Source organism: Schistocerca gregaria, chromosome 2, assembly GCF_023897955.1.
Source record: "Schistocerca gregaria isolate iqSchGreg1 chromosome 2, iqSchGreg1.2, whole genome shotgun sequence".
NCBI classification, from domain to species: Eukaryota; Metazoa; Arthropoda; class Insecta; order Orthoptera; family Acrididae; genus Schistocerca; species Schistocerca gregaria.
Window position 1 is genome coordinate 292,779,162 of NC_064921.1, and position 18,103 is coordinate 292,797,264.

The 18,103-nt window shown below is 38.2% G+C and overlaps 1 protein-coding gene across 1 annotated transcript in view; it reads right to left on the reverse strand.

Moving 5' to 3' along the window:
• Positions 1 to 18,103, reverse strand: part of LOC126336900 (inhibitor of Bruton tyrosine kinase) — a 113,828-nt gene that overhangs the window by 42,766 nt on the left and 52,959 nt on the right. Inside the window, exons 7-11 of the mRNA XM_050001026.1 lie at positions 12,403 to 12,564; positions 12,015 to 12,282; positions 9,526 to 9,648; positions 3,612 to 3,829; positions 665 to 928 (exon numbers count right to left, since the gene is read on the reverse strand). Of these exons, the coding sequence (XP_049856983.1) occupies positions 665 to 928; positions 3,612 to 3,829; positions 9,526 to 9,648; positions 12,015 to 12,282; positions 12,403 to 12,564 (1,035 nt within the window). The remainder of the gene's footprint in view (positions 1 to 664; positions 929 to 3,611; positions 3,830 to 9,525; positions 9,649 to 12,014; positions 12,283 to 12,402; positions 12,565 to 18,103) is intronic.

The following is an 18,103-nucleotide window of genomic DNA, read 5'->3' on the forward strand; positions in this document are numbered from 1 at the left end:
AAACTCTGGTATCTTTTTGTTAATTCACCACTTTTTGTGACTTGCCACATTCAAATATTAAATTAACCTGGACAAATGTTTTACTTATATGACTTTTTATAGCAGTAATATTGTGTATATTTTATTAAACTGATGAAATGCAATATTGAATGTTGCAATGTACTTTATTTTTGATGATTTATTGGCAACAGAAATTCATCTTATAAGACCTCTGATATTAGTTTTCAACAGTTCTGAGATGGACACCTGAATTGGTGTAGGGCCACACATCTCACAGATGGCAACTGAAAAGCATTAACCTATGAAATTTCATTTTCAAGGAATTAATTTAAAAGGTACGCACACAGAAACTTTATTATACCTGGAACTTTCCTATTCTATAAAAATCTCTCTACCAAAAGAGAAAGTTCCTCAAAAGCCAAAACCTCTACTCTCACTTTAAGACTTAATCACACTTTTCTAATGTACTTCATTGCCAGTGGAAACCTATTTTAAAAATTCCCCCACAGGCAACTGCATGATGTGCCATTGTTACAATGAAGTCCCAGACATGTTGGCACACTAAATGGCAGTATTTCAAAAACTGCTCCTTTTCTTCTATTAAATTGTATCTCAATGCCCCTGCATTTTATGCAGCTGAGACAAGTACAAAGTAATTGCTTACCGTACTTCTTGTAACTTCTGGTGAAGCAGTAAAATTCCTAGCTTCTTAGATGCTTCCTGGGCTAGACGAACAGGATTCTGTCTCTTTTCTGAATCTATTTGAATTTCTTCCTTTGTAGCTTTAATTTTCTTCTTTTGTTTATTTTCAGTATACACACTGAATGCTGAAGTATTTTCCATATCATTTACATCAAGCTCTTTGAACACATCATGATGTCTTTGAGATACCCGGCAGCTGTTTTCTTTTGATTCTTGAATTGTTATCCTGAAACATATCAAAGAAATAAACATAATGCTAAAAATTAGAAAAAGCTAAGGGAACATACATTAAAGAAAGGAGAATTATGTCCCTGGGTAAATTATTTGTAGTATGTGGATTACAGCTGAGAGTAACATGAGAACACACTGGATTAGATTGCCAGACAAATAGAAAAGCAATGGTTGAGTTTTGATGATTTGGAATGGATGGTCTGTCAATATTGTTTTCCTCTCTCGTATTTTCGGTCAGCACTCCCTCTATTGTTATAAATTTTGGGATTGATAAAAACATTTGCTTGTATTTCTGCTAGAATTCATTTTACACTTGTTTTTGGAAGGCAAGTGACAAAAATGCTGAAAAACAGCATGTCCTGCGACGCGTAACCATGAGTAAGGTAACTTCGTTATAGAGCCTCTATAATTTAAAACCGAATATGATGCTTTGATGAGTTTTAGCACTTTTCACATTCACAAGGCATTGTCAGAGGTGAAATAAATGTTAAGTGCCAAATAAAATTTTAAAACCATCTTGCACTCAAAACTGAACACTTAGATTTGTTATCTAATACTTACCCATGGAAGGAAGAGACATATAAACTCACTATTTTTAAATACACATTTTTTCATAAAAATACTGTCAAAAGACAACTTAACATAAACTCTCTTAAATTATTTATGTAAATCTGTCTTTGGTGCAAGTGTAGTGAATCTTAAAAATATGTTGGTGCTTATGGTCAAGCAAATTTCATTGATGTAGTTAATTTCCAAACCACATATTACAGAGGGCAGCTAATCTCATACAACTGGTAACTGCACAACTTCAGACTGTTCTGTTAGGATAAGGAAAGATGGAAAGTTACACAAATGCCAAGCTAGCATTTGATAAAGTTAAAGCAGTGAATGTGAAACAAGGGAAAGGAGTCACAAAAAGCTCAGGTATTAGATTTGTTTAGCAGCTGGAAAGCAGAGGGGGGGGGGGTTATCTGTGGCAGATATGCAGCAGTAAGTGTAACTGTATGGACACTGAAGACTAAAGAGAACAAACTCCATATTATGAGAAAATTGGACAACTGCACATAAATAGCATGTGTCTAAACAAGCAGCTGGTGTAAAAGATACTGAAGAAGCTGCAATATTTTTCCCAGTGGCAGCTTAATTTTACCGAGTGAATTTACGACTTGTGTGTGGCAGATATAGAATGCAGCAGTTAACTGCTAATACGATCTACAGCATTAGTTCAGGCAACTATTTCTACATGTTAATGTATGCTTTTCTTTGTTATTCATACCTTAAAGTTCCTTCATAACATGATCAGAAATGATCAAATGAGAACAAAATGTGTGTGCGATTATTTTGGCACTTTTACTAACTTGCTAACTAAAATTATGTTTCAATTTTTGTGAATGTGTTTAAATGGAACCCAAATCTTTGTAGACAATCATACTATCCTGAAACTCAAGTCCAAACAAGGATTGGATTGCGGCCATGCCCTTTAAAAAGAACCATCCTGGCATTTGCTTGGAATGATTTCCCTAAATCATGAAAAACCTAAATCAGGATGGCCGGACGAGGGATTAAACTGTCATCCTGCCAAATATGAGTCCAGTGTGCTAACCACTGCACCAACTCAATTGGTTTGGTCCATGCATGGTTTGATCATCTGCAAAGGTTTGACCTCCATTTACACTTCCACAAGACTGAGTATAGTAGGATTCAACAAGTTGCTGGAGCAGCTTCAAAAAATGAGAAGATGCAAGAATGGAGACTTCCTTGGTACAGACACAACATATGGGCACCGCTCAGCTCAGTCATAAGCTCAGTCCTTCATCTCATTGTCAAAGGCCAAAGACACCATGGAAAGACTAAAATACAGTGGCTGGACACTATGAATGCCGATCTCAGATAAAGAAGGCTAAATTAATGGGAAGCAATAGGTCTTGTGAAATGATGCGCACTGGCACAAAAAGCTTCCCTGTGCCAACAAAGGGCAATGGGAGGGGAGAGGGGAGGAGGACAAGAATGAAGCAAACCTTGCTTTCCATGAAGTTCCAAGAGCAACCAGACACTGTTTTCAATAATAAACACAGTGGAGATCAGGGTGATGGAGGAAAAGTGCTGTAAAATTAGCAAAAGCTTAGGGTGTGTAGTAGATGATGGTTACAGTAAGCACTCTTACAACTAGCATTACTATGAAACAGACTACAGAATGTGTCGTGAGTGGAACTGCATGGGAATATGCCTGTTAACCTCAAACTGCCAATATTTTAAAATGATAAACCTTGTCATTGCAAAGACTAATTTCAGGAGTTAATAAATGTAATGTATGACCGTACAACAGCATCACTTGAAAATACTCTTCCCTGGTAACTGCACATATGAATGTGCCCTTTTCCATATGTGAGACACGACGTTTCTCTTCAATTTTATAATTTGGTTATCTTTAATTGTCCATGCTTTTTTTCCACAAAATGTGACTACATCATTGCACAGTAAGACTAAATCCACCTACTCCTCGTTTATCCTACGGCTAGAAGGTATTATCTTTCTGCTTAGTAGCCTACATGCTACCACATTTTATATGCTACATACTTATTATGCAAAGAAGAAATTACTTGATAAGCTACATATAAAACTTAAATTTTTATTAAAACAATGAAGATTAATCATGGTGAGCCATGAGAGTAACTTACTCTACACTGCAAGGACCTGGCTTCAGGAGATCACAATCTGAAGTATACAAGAACTGCAATATTTGTTCAAATATTTCAGGACGAATGTTCTTAATCTTCACACAAGGCACATTATTTTCATTATCATCATTTGACTTTTCTTGTTTTATCATGTGCAGCAATGTATCACTGGACAGAGCCACTATGTACTGATGTGCTGGAAACTCCCGAGCACCCACCTGTAAACAACCACAATACATGTAAGTGGAATAAAAGTTTACATATTAATGTTTGTGCTGCTATTTGAAAACATAACAATAATAATAAATAAACACCCAACAAATAATGAAACCAACTTTTCCACAAAAAACCCAAACACATGTAATCCCTACCAGTATCAAGATTTCAACAGTGAACTATAGGAACCTCAATTAAAATAACTAAAAATTGTAGCACCATTAGCCACTAAGACAGAAAAGGAAATCAGTGGAACTACAACACATGTTTAACTTTTTAGTCACTCAACATTACTTAAACTTACCAGGCGCAATAAGATCTACAAATTTTCATTACCACTTATTTTCAATTCTATTAATAAGAGAATTATCGACAACATTTCATCATCAGTTCCACTAATGAGAAGAAACCAAAATATTTCTGTTTTGAAACCAAACAGTCCCACAAGATGCACCAAAGGGGAAAAAATGTTGTTTTTAACAACAACGACAACAAAAATCATTTTAGAATATATTCTGTAAAGCAAACGCTATTAGAATCAATTCTCACACACAACTGTGGTAATAATATTAAAATACTTACAGTTACACGCTGCAATCAACACGACTGCTTGTTATCGGTTTGACTTACAGTTGACTCTGGATGATCACCATTTATGAATCAATTTCTGTATTTATTTGTCATTCAAATGAAGAAAATGAATTCTCTTAGTAAGTGACCATTGACAAATGGTGTCATAGCTTTTCATGCTTTCTTCACACTAAAAAATTGACACTTTTCTCTATGGGACAGGTCTTGCATCTAGGTCTATTACTGGGATGTGAGAAATGGGGAAAGATGTTGGGGCAGGGGTTGTATAGGGGTGGACGAGGATATTATGTAGGTTCGGTGGGCAGCGGAATACCACTGTGGAAAGGGTAGGAAGGATAATGGATACAACATTTCTCATTTCAGGGCACAGCAAGATGTAGTCAAAACCCTGGCGGAGAATGTAATTCAGTTGCCCCAGTCCTGGGTTGTACTGAGTTATGGGGGAATGCCCCTCTGTGGCTGGACGATGGGACTTTGAGAGGTGTTGGGTGACGAAATATAAGATGCGGAAGATCTGTTTTTGTACAAGGTTGGGAGGATAATTACAGCCTGCAAAGGCCTCAGTGAGGCCCTCAAGATATTTCAAGAAGGACCACTCACCACTACAGATGCAACAGCCACAGGTGGCTAGGCTGTATGGATGGAACTTTTTGGTATGGAATGGGCAGCAGCTGTCAAAGTGGAAGTATTGCTGGTGGTTGGTAGATTTGATATGGACAGAGGTACTGATATAGCCATCTTTGAGGTGGAGGTCAGCATCGAGGAAGGTGGCTTGATGGGTTGAGTAGGACCAGGTGATGTTAATGGGAAAGAAGGTGATGAGGTTCTGGAGGAATATTGATAGGGTGTCCTCACACTCAAGCCAGATCACAAAGATGTCTCAGTGAATCTGAACCAGGTGAGGGGTTTGGGATTCTAAGTGTTTAGGAAGGATTCCTCAAGATGGCCCATGAACAGGTTTGCATAGGATGGTGCCATGCAGGTGCCCATAGCCATACCCCAAATTTGTTTGTAGGTAATGCATTCAAAGGATAAGTAATTGTGGATGAGAATATAGTTGGTCTTGGCAACTAGGGAGGAGGTGGTTTGCAACTGTCAGGTGTTGGAAAACTAGTGTTCAACTGCGGTGAGGCCGTGGGCATAATGCATGTTAGTGTAAAGGGAGGTGGCATCAATTGTAATGATGTAACGAGCAGGGCACCAAGTGGTAAAGCAACAGGAACTGTGGAGAGTCAGTGGAGGAAATGGAAGGTATCTTTCGTATAGGAGGGTAGGTTGCAGGTAACAGGCTGAAGATGTTGGTCTACGAGAGCAGAGATTCTCCCAGTGGGGGCACAGTAACTGGCCACAATGTGGCATCCTGGGTGATAGGGTTTGGAACTTTAGGAATCATGTAGAAGGTAGGAGTGCGGGGAGTGATAGGGGTGCGAAGAGATTTGAGATATAACTGGATTTCTGGAATGGGGTCACTGTGGCAGAGTTTGTAGGTGGATGAATCTGACAGCTGGCAGAGTCCCTCTGCAAGGCAATCCTTGCATTGAAAACAACAGTGGTGGAGCCCTGTCAGCAGGTAGCATTATAAGGTTGGGATCATTTTTCAGGTGGCAGATTTCAGATCTTTCTGCGGAAGTAAGGTTAGCTTGCACGTTGAGGGATTTCGTAAACGATGGTGAGGCAAGGCGCAAGATGATGAAATTCTGGAAAGTTAACAGGAGCTTATTGGGAGTTGGATCTCTGTTTTTACTCCCCTCTTTTTCCACTAACCTCCCTCTCTCTCCTGTCCACTGTCTAACCTCCCAACTACACCCATCTGTCCTAACCTTTCTACACCTCATCACTGTACACTCCCAGCAGCACTTTACTGTCCCCCACCCCTATCCTGCTATCCTTCCCCCTCCTTGCCCCAACCTCCTCCTCACCCCCCAACCAGCTCCCTCTCCCATAATGCACTGCTGCCCGCAGTCTGGCTACAGCTGCCAGAGACTGCAGTCTATTTGTGATAACGGCCTTGCTGGCAGAAAGCTGTTTCTCACATTCTTTTAGTTATGCCTTTCTGTGACTTAGCATTTCCACTATATGGTGAATAGTAAATATCCTTTTCATTACATGGTTATGTTCCATCCTGGATTTTCGATTGTTTGGTTTTGGACTGCACCTTCATTGTAGCCAAAATTTTGAAGGCTATGTACAGCTCTTCCATCTATTGGAACTTCAAGATACTGGAGGTGCAGAAGCGAGAATATTCCACAAGATTCTACAACGAATTCCACATATTTTCAACTTAAATTGCCCAGGGAGGGAGAATGTGTTCCAATTCTTGTTGAGCGCCCCTTTAGTTCTCATACAGTGAATACCCCTTCATGTCGAATGTTTTGACAGTGAAGTGAATTGTCTAAATGGCAGCTGTGAGAGGAAAAAAAGTGTGGGGGGTGATTTACACACAAAATGGTAAAGTGAGTAGGGGCAACATGACAATGAAAGGCATGGTAGGTAGGAAATGAGAGCACTACTGTATGACATTGTAAGATTATCATTCATATTATAAGCCTTCTCTGCTAGCTAGAAGTCAGGCAGGGAAAAGAGGGGGAGGGGTTACAGTTGAATACAGTTATCATTCATCAAAGCTTGAGCCATTTGATTGTGCAAGAGAGAGGTAGGATGGCTGCTAAATGTAAATGTAAAAATGGTGTTACTGATATACTTCTTAAAGGTTTCAACAACACCCAAAGTAGATTTGCCTCCAGCAATAATGTTGTAAATGAGTAAGTGTGATTGTTTGCTAACACTCTGGTTATTGGTAGGTTTAATGTAAACCACTATACGGGGGGGGTCTGTCGTGAGAGTCTTCAGGTACATTTTGTGTGGTTTTTTTGGCAGATGTTTGTAATTTTGTTTTTGCAACATGTAGCTGAAGTCAGCCGAAGCAAATACTTCTCATCCCATTTTTTCAAGTGATGACCCATGTTGATGGAAAGCATCGGTTTGTTCCTTTTAAAAATCACATGATTTTTAAAGCAAAAACTGTGGGCCTCTTTGATAGTGTTATCAAATTAGTCAAGCCTAATATTTGTTTTACTGATATGCATTAACAGGGACAGTAAAAAACAAAGAATAAATAGCACTGTTGCACAGTGGTAGTGCAGGCCAGGTGTAGCAAGTCTAGAATTTCAGCACTGTTGCACAGTGGTAGTGCAGGCCAGGTGTAGCGATTCGAGAATTTCTGCGTAAATTCTAGAACCACTCGGCCTTTCAACATCTCGAATACACAATATTTTAGATGTGAGTGGGCAAAAGGAACACTATCTACTGCATGCCACCTGTCTGTGTGCAGGTCTGAAGTTTGTCGTGAGAAGACTTCAAACATGGCAGTCTAACGGCACCAACAAGTACTGGCCGGTCGGTCGGTTGGTCCATGGAAGGCGTAGTGAAAGCACACGGAAGAATCAAGCAAATTCTGCATTATTCTGTGCTGTTTTGTAATGGTAGCTACTGTTAGTGATAAAAGAACTGTTGAGTTGAGAAAGACTTAAGTAACTCTTTAGCACAGACTTTGTAGAGGCAAAACATGTTTGATTTCTGTGGCTGTTAAACCAACTCTGTTGTAAAAGTATCTTAATTGTGTCTAATGTGAAACGACATAGGAGACTTACAGGAAGTTGAATATTTATGTGAGAAATGATAATTTTGTTCTTTGTGGAAGCTGAAATATACCGAGAGTGAACTAAAAGTGTTCTTCGAGTACCTACTTATTTCATGAGTAGAGAGTGTCTTATATGTTCCTTTAGGTGAGTTGGAGGGGTCATGTCCAGTTTTTTTTCCACATTATGTTTATCAGTGATTTCTAACCTTTACATCTGTATATATCATTTGGTTTAACAACGAATCATATCTCACCAGCAGAAGTGATAATTAGATGGCTATTGAGTTAGAGAAGAGGCCATGACCAGATAAATAAATGTATGGTGGACCTACTCCTATAAGAAAACAAGCAACTAAATGACAAAGAAAATTCTACATTCGTGCATAGCAAGAAGAAATGATTTTATAACAATATCTGCCAGTCACCACTGAAGAACAGACAAGATAAAAATGAAGCAAACCCATTTCGATTATGGTCACATTCTGGGTGCAATATGAATAAACCTGTTGGCTCATAGCACAGTTGCTTCATCAACATTGTCAGGTTTGAAAAAGAATCATCTGCAGTAGATTCAAACAGGATTACTGACCACACTCTATGGCTACAGTATGTAATGGTATATACTGTTTCACCCTGGGGCCAATGCAACATAGCAACTTCACAACACCTTACTTAAATCCATTGCATAGTAACAGTGTCGTGAAAAATTTACTTTGAGTCATGAGCCCTTTTCCAGCTCGCCAATTCAATTATACAAGCTAAAATGGTAATTTTTTCAAGCCAAGGGGTCCGTATTCACCAATTACCTATGCATGATGAATCAGTCAGCTAGAACACACAGATTGTGTTCTGAGAAATATTCTGGCCAATTGGTGGACAGATTGCCTTGAATATAATAATAAAATGTGCAACACAAAAATATCACCACCAGAAACAAATGTTCTATGTTATGTCTTCATTCAGACTTACTTGCTTGCAAAATCTGGAATTGCACAAAGTTTAAATGCTTACAAAGGAAAGATCTCACGTAGCTAAATAATCCAGGGACCAAACTCAATAACAGATATAAATTTAAATAGGTGTAATGGCATAAAAGTATTTCAAAATGGAGACCAAATCCAGAAAATTAATGACATCTATTCTCTGGGTATCAAGGTAGGACACTGAAGAGACCTGAACACTACAGTGTGAACTGCCAGTAATGTGCAACATAAGACTAAGAAAGTACAAGCATTCTGACCTGAATGTTCCACCAGTTCAGTCAATTGAGTTTATATTGCAATCTATTTGAAAACAATTTTTGTAACACTGCAGTTTCAAAACTAAAACTTCCAGATATTGAATACAAAGCACAATAAAAATTTGGGGGGAATTTTTCCATCTCTTAGATTATTTAAATTCTGGAAAGGTAAACTGCTCATACATCTTACCACACTGTACCTCACTGAGTAATACATTAGTACTGACCTGAAATATGACATCATGAATAAGATCTTCAGAATGGGCAGTCTGTAATAAATTGAGCATTTGCTCTTTCATTTCATTGGTTGTAACTTGCGGACATTCTAATAAAGCTGCTTTTGGGTGTACCTGAAAAATCAAAAATGACAAATATCATGTTCAGTGCAAGGAAGGGAGTAGGGGAAGGAAGGAACACACGCGCACGCATGCACGGTGTTTCAAACGTGATGGTGAATATTATTCAGAGATAAGACAAGAATGATCAATTCAAACTAGACCAAAACAAGGAAAAAATGTCTAGTGAAAATGTTCTGTAAAATACATACCTTAAAAATTATGAGCTCTTGTTTATTAGAAGAGTTGTGTTTCAAAGTAGTGAAGATGAAAAAGTGCTCATAGCTCTTAAGGTATGCATTTTAGAACAAATGTTTACTAGACTTTTTTCTTGTTTTGGTCCATACTACCACTTTCCAAAATATGGAAAGCTAAGAGCTTCCAGTAAGAGATTTCTTCCACAGTATCTGAGATCAAGAATTGCTCTTAAGGTATGCACTTTAGAGCCCAAGTTTACTCGACTTTGTTTTGGATGATCATTTCTTCCACATCCCTGAATATTGACCATCACTTCTGAAACACCCTGTATAAATTTTGTCCTGGTACCAAAACAAAATAAAATTTTGTATAAAACCTTAGCAAAATAGTATGCTGTGAGCAGCACACTAATATGTTCTTAGGGGTAGTTAATGGATTAATTTTTAAATCTAACATTCAGTGTTTTCTTTAAAAATCAGTTTTATTTTAGAGGAAAAGCTTTTAAAATGCTTCAGTGCAAGGAAACCTGCACCTCCTGGCAGTCCGTGTGATAGAATGTTTAACTCATCCTAAGACCACATGACAATCTTATTTTTTGTTGTTTTATAATTATGGTCCATGAAGTTCAAAACTTAAATACCAATCACCCTAAGCATTCCAATATGACTCTCAAAACATGTAAAGAAAAATGACTTTGAACGTCTTTAGTGCACTAAAGTATGGTCAGCTTTTTGACAGGTGGCGTGGCCCTGTGGTAGCACCTTCATTACTCTGTTAGTGGCCTAGGTTCCATTCCTTGCCGACACAAAATTTTACATAAAGGTGCACATTCTACAATGATTTCCAAGAAAAGTGAAACATATAAAGTTAATTTTTTCAACAGGATGAGAAGAAAACCACCGATCCGTGGTTCTGGGTGACGTTCCCGAAATCTACCCTTTTTCTAGACTTCTCCACTCCTTTTCCTTCAACGTTCTTCCTTCTTCAACCATTCTGCCTGAAGGAGGTGTCACTGGCTCCGAAAGCTTGCAAATTATGACAGTCTTCTATGTGTGTGTTCTGCTGCCACTTGGTGAGAGATTTTTTATCTAGCCAATTTAATTATTTTTTCAATAATTGATTGTTTGCCCAAGTGGAAATACTGATTCACAGAAAGGCACAATCAAAAGCCTGATAAAGGAGTGAGAGGAACATCTCCACTGTATCACTAGCAGCACACTAACCTTTTCCTAATATTGACAGTGTCATTTTTATGACAAATGAATGTTCTTTTTGTTAATTACATATCCCACGACAATCTGGTTTTCATTGCAAATACAACCTATTAATTACTGATCTTTTATTAATCATCACTAAGTGCTTGTACTACATGCACCTTTGTCTAAAAATTTGCCTTGGCTGGGAAAACCCGGATGGCTCAACGTGGCAGACTAGCACCCTAGCACAGAGCCACACAGCCCACCAAAAACCAAACTTGATTTGCAAAATTCACAACACTTGGAAAACTTCAAAGCCTATTTTCAACAGCATTTCCGAGACTGCATCGAACAGCTTTCGGTGACAGATGTTTGAATTCTAAGTTTCACATACCATAAATATTAAAAACAGAAAATACAAAATCCAATTGCCATGTGGTCTTCTTGTCAGTACAGCAAAGATCACTTTCCAAAGGACAAGAGTTCAGTCACTAGATGATGGCAGGTTTCACTCATGACTGATGGGCTTTTGGTTTTAGTGCCATTTGATGGCTCAGTCATTTATTTCCTTATAATAATCCTTCAAGCTTTTCTATCACAAAACTAACAATACTATAAAAAAAACACACAGCAAAATCAATATTAAAAATACAAAATGTAGAATAAGTACCATAAAAACACACAAAAGTAGAATATTTAAGACAGAACAACAGAAAACAGTGCCCTTGAACTTATCAAAGACATATATGCAATGACATGCCGTTTATATTTCAAGCGGTAAAAGCAACAATTCATCGAAAAGTACAGGCGCCATCTTGCCGAAAATCTTATAAACAAGACTGGGAGATCCTTTTTCAGAGTCAAGTGGCCAAATTCTCAGTCTTGCTTATGTGTTTGCTGACAACAAGAGCCCCTTTACTCCTTAAATTATGTACACCTCCCCCTCTCTCCCCCTCTTAGATATATTTCTCTCTCTGCCAAACCTACCTGTATAATGGCAAAATTCCTCCCTTTCACATCTGAAGCAACGCTTACTCCCCGATGCACATGGGGTAGTCTTCTTATTTTCACAAACTCTCTTGGTTCTTCATGTATGCCATTGACTTGCTTGTTATTGTCAGGTACATTTTTTCTGCCTTTTCTCATCTTTACTTCACCCTCAAATGCTTCACCATCTTTAGTAACAAACAGCAACTGACTGCGATTAGCCACAAAATCGGCAACCTCTAGTGGACGGTTTATCACAAAAATACAGCTGCAAAACAATACACAAAATAAGTATGTGCCAATGTCCTTTCCATTTCTTGCCAGTAATCACACTATTACAGTATATTTCATACTTCATTTCAAATTTTGCAGAGCTTTCAAAACTTACCGGGAAAGTTGTGGTGCCGACTCTTGCCATACTAAGACAGTTCCTCTATCATTGAGTGCAGCTACTTTCAACTCTTCACCACCTTTGTCCATGAGAACATTGCTGTCTACATGTGCATCCAAGTGTCCTCCTATCACAGACAACTTTGTGATTCCCAGCTGCCTAAGTGAATAAAACAAAACGTTGTTCGACAGTGATGAAAGCTGCTACAATCTACAACACTGAAAATGTCCAGCTGAAACCAGAGTATGTTATATGAGGAGTGTTTTTTAAGTAAGGTCCGTTTGAACGTAAGTACACATTGAAAGGTTATTTCAAAAGAGTAAATTTATTTTAAGAAAGTACATACATCACTATTTTTTGACATAGTTACCAAGTTTGTTTAAACATATACCATACCTCTCAACCACTTTTAAAATATCCTCTTCATAAACACTTGCTGCCTGCTCCAATAACCAAGAGCTCACTCCCGTTTTCATGTCGTCATCGTCGTCATTGTAACGGTTCTCACTGAGGTGGTGTTTGAGGTGGATGAACAGATGGTAATCGCTTGGTGCAAGATCAGGAATGTAGGGTGTGTGGCCTAAAACTTCCCAGCCAAAACTGCCCAATAAATTGCGGGTCTGACCTGCAGTGTGAGGTCTTGCATCACGACGCATCTTTTGTGTTGAATCGCTCTGCGTAGCTTTCTCTGAGTTTGATTGGTTAATCGCTGCATGAAGTCTACCAACGAAACACCATGCCAACTGGGGCAGAGTGTTTGGCCTTCACCTTTACAGGTGTGTGTGTGTGTGTGTGTGTGTGTGTGTGTGTGTGTGTGTGTGTGTCCATTCCATGCTCTGTTGCTTCGATTCAGACGTGATATGTGAAACCCACGTTTCGTCTCCAGTTATGATCTGACTCAAAAAGCTGTCACCTTCTTCTTTGTAACAACTCAAGAACTTCATCGCACAGTCAAATCTTTGGTTTGTGTGATCCTCTGTTAGGAGTTTCAGAACCCAAGAGGAGCACAGTTTCCTAAACATTGTTTCTGAATACCTAATGTTGTAAAGCACTGACATGTCAGGAAATTCGTTTGAGAGACCTGTTATTGTGAAGTGCCTATTCTCACGAATCCTCACTTGAACTGAAGCCACCAAATCATCTGTAATCAAAGAAGGGTGACGGGAGTGGTCCTCATCATGGACGTTTTCACAGCCATCTTTGAATTCTCTTACCCACTTACACACTTTGCTTTCACTCATAACAGTATCAACACACACTTCATAAATCTGTTGACGAATTTTTACAGCAGACAGGTTCCTTGCTGACAAAAACCTTATCACTGAGCAAACCTCTCACGCGGCAGGCGAGATGATAGTCTTAAACATTTTGAAATCACACAACAGAACCGTACAGGTTAGCTACAGAGCTGAAACAGAACACAGTTTTTCCCAAGGCATGCCAGTACACGATGCATGGACTCGTTGCAGTATGTGTGCAAACTACTAGTGTCTACAACAAAACAGACCTTACTTAAAAAAACACCCCTGTTACATAGCTATGTTTAATTAATTTTTATGGCATGATTCAAAGAGAGACAGAATATTTGTTATACTAGCAAGATTGTATCATTTTCATGTGATTATATTTATTTTTTAAAAAAGTTTTAACTTTTTAATATTGTAAGGCAGCGTAGAAAGTGCCTGGTTGGAACATTGACAGGGCTGTTGGCTGTCCTTCAGATGTAAATACTTTCTTTTTAGGCTCACTGAGTTCATGATTCACACTAGAAAATATCTTTTCATTACACAGACTAAAACTGCTGATATTCTGCTGTAAATAATACTGTAGACTACCAAACACATTTCAAAACTGTGAAATGTAAGAAGTTCTACACCTACACTGAGACCTCTTAAATTTAATGGAGTTCAGACTTCATCAACAATTATTTGACAATAGTTTATTTCTCATGTGTCTTACAAACACTAAAGTATTACTACCTTTTAGACAGGGTGAGACAGGAGGAAAGGTACATGATTTGAGGAGTGACAGTATTGTTTATTCTTAACAAAAAACATCAAATGAACATATGCCCTTTTCTTAACCATATCTGGCATTCAGTTGCTTGAAAATGTGTACGGCCAGCAACACTTGGAACTTATCCTGGACACTGGATAGGTCGCTGTGGAGTCATTTCTTTGCAACTGAGGTCATCCAATCTTACTCCATTAGACAACTATTTGTGGGATTGGCTTAAAAGTGAAGTCTACAAATGCAGAATGGACACAAAGGAGCAAGTTCTCAGATATTTTACACACATACTTTGCCCCATGCACAAATGAAGTACACATTAAAACATCTAGTAAAGACAACACTATGCAGCCTTATGTTCCTTTGGTTGTATTAATATGAGATTGCTGGTGAAGGAGGACATGTGACTGATGCCTATGTGCTAAAGTAAAGTGCTACACAAATGAGTTCAGACCAAAAACTGTCTACAAGAGCTGCAAAATGCATTGCAGTTGATGGTGGACTTTTTGAACATCTTTCATGAGGAAATGTACACAAACAAAACATTAGACCACAATGATTCATTTACTATCACCTGCATTTGTCCTGTTCCCTGTTGTTTTCATTAGTTTCGTCGCAAGCTGTGAAGAACGGGACTTGTGTTCATATGATGTTTTTTTGTGAAGACTCACTAATACTATCACCCCTCAAAGCACGTATCTTTCCTCCTGACTCATTCTGTATAATACCTTGTGTTTATAAATGACACATAGTGTCCTTCCTGGTCACAAGCCAAAACTGCTGTTATTTGTTTTAATTCCTGGATATCCTTCCATGTTTACACCATCTGTTTCGTAGATCATCTAGAGCCTAGACTAGCACAAATATGCATTCCAGAGCACACAAACTTTGTTAATGCTACATAGTGGTTAACCGTATACATATAGTTTTAAGCCTGCCAGAAATATTGATGGAAGGCAAAAATCTTTAACAAGTGTCATTAAGTATGTCTGGTGAGGCATTATCAGTAAGGAAAACATTATCTCCAGCTGACCAATTACAAGAAGCCATCTAGCCAGCTGATTTTAGCCAGAGTGGCCATGAGCTCCTGTCATTCTCTTCAGAGTCAGCTGACACCATATTCCAATCCAACCAATGCTTCCCTAGACATCACTAATACATTTACAGATTCTGCCGGATAACAAAGTGGACTGGTATTACTGTTGCCCAAGTCAAATAGGACTACATATGAGACTGCTAGGGTGACGTTACACTTTGGCTCCCAAGGACTGATTTACTTATTCGGCCAAGCAAAGTAACTAAGTATGGTGATTGTTTCGATCACCATCTTTCAATATCACCACACCTGTGTTACAACATGGCTACTGGCCTGTATTCAGTTCAACCCTTTACCTACCATAGGGCCACAGAGTCACATTCTTGATGTTTAGTATCGTCTCTATTAGTGACTATACATTTTATTTTAATGAAATTTTATGACTATTCATAATTTGTCAAGTAAGCCAATTTTTTTTTTTTAAATATGATAAAAAATTAGTTATGACTTTGTGTTACAGTGTTGGTGGACGTTTCCTCCCATATAGCCCATGCTGTTACAAGCAATTTTTTAACAACCAGATGTCTATCAGCACAGCATCTATTACATCATTTGCCACTGTTGACTCATGCTGTTATTTCAGTGTTCAACAGTCCTCCTTGTAATAAGTACATGTTTATTTTGGTGCATTATTTCATAACAGTTGTCTGTTCTAAAAACTGAAAATGTTACGGAGAAGAGAATTGTCAGATGAGGAGACAAGGGAACTGTTGGAACAGTTTTTTTTTTTATTTTGAAAACCCATCTAGTGAATGTGAATTTTCCAGAAATGATGAAGATAATGAGGTAGATGTTGCTGACAATTCAGAATTACGAAAAGATGATCACAAAGAGTCAATTCATGGAGATGAAGAACAACAATTCAGTGCAAATTCAGCAGAGTGTGACTTATTGTTTATCTAATGGTAATAAAATGTGGGCTACAGCTCCTCAAGCTGGAACTTCTGGTAGACAGAGCAAAAAGGACATATTGAAACAAGACCAGGGACCTACAAGTTATTCAATTAAGAACAGTGATAATGAGACATCTTGTTTTTTGTTGTTCTTTCATGTACCCCTCACTGACATAGTGTATATCTAGACCAACAAGTAAGGCCGACATGTGCGTACATGCGTTTGTCTGTCTATATACACATTTTCTTGGTGTTCTGAGACACGTCAAGAAACAAAGATATCAATCAGCTTAAGAATATTGAGAATGACTGACCACTGTTCAATAAAATTATGTCTCGCAACCACTTCGATGCTTATCTGAGTGTGTTGCACTATGTTCATGATGGGCTGCTGCTTTGTCATAGGCTAAGTGACAAACCAATCAGAGACGTTTCTGAGGTGTGGGAATTACCCTTATGGATGTCTAAATTCCAGGATGGTGCAAGACCGTAGATGAACAGTTGTTCACATTTCGAGGTTGCTGTCCATTTCAACAATACATCCCATCAAAACTTGGAATATGGAATAAAGTTCTGGGCAATTTGTGACAGTACAACAAGCTACTGCTGGAAGATGGAAGAGTATTTGGGGAAGGAGGAAGAAACCGGAGCAGTCCAACTTGGAGAGAATGTTGTGAATTACCTGGTGACTGAAGTTGAAAAGCCTACACAATATCACCTCTGACAATTTTCTTACATCTCCTGATTCAGCTCATTATTAGCTGTCAAAAAATCTTACAATCTGATGATAGCCTCTTACATTCCTAAGAAAAACAAAGTTGTTTCCATCCTTAGCTCTCTTCATGATAAAAACCATCACATGTAAACAAGCCCAAAGTTACAATAGCATACAATGCCACAAAGGGCAGTGTTGACACCGTGGAACAGAAGACGTAATCCTACAGACTCAAAAGCAAAACAAGGCGCTGGCCATTGGTGATTTTCTTCAACATGAGCGACATAAGTGTACTGAATGGATACGTAGCTTGGATGATGCTAGCTTTTTTTAAAAAAATTGCAGCCTTTCAGTGTAATTTGAGAAGCAACAAGTAGGGGCAAAGAAGTCAATGAATTGATTAGAAGGACCAGATTCACTGGGGGTTGCGAAACCACCAGTTAAGAAAAGGAGAAGATCTGCATGTTGTGTAGAGAAGTATGATAGAAAAAGTCAAATTAAATGTTACATGTGCACCAAACGTGTATGCTTGGAACATCCTGCTATTGTCTGTAGACCCTGAGCAAATTTGCACGAAAGATTAAAAGCCACCAGCAAAAGTATAAAAAATGTGTTTTCAAAATTTAAACATAAATAAAATAGTTTTAAAATTATTTATACCTCAAAAGTAATTCACATCATAAGCAGTCAAAAAAGCATTAGTTTAAGTCAATTTAAACAACATGGCAGAGGGGCCCAACTGGTGGGCAATGCTATACAGATTTTCTGGTATGCTGAGTGTTAATCTGTTTGCACAATAAATTATTTGTGTGAATTCTTTTAGTGTGAACTTATGGACTTTTGTTTCACGTTGTGGCGTAATAAATAGCTGTTGTCTTAGAAGAGCAAGTCACAAAATACAAAATATACTCTTAACGATAAAGCTTGTACATACTAACTTTCAATGGCTTTTGTAAAGTGATAAAGTCATTAAGAAAGTAAACC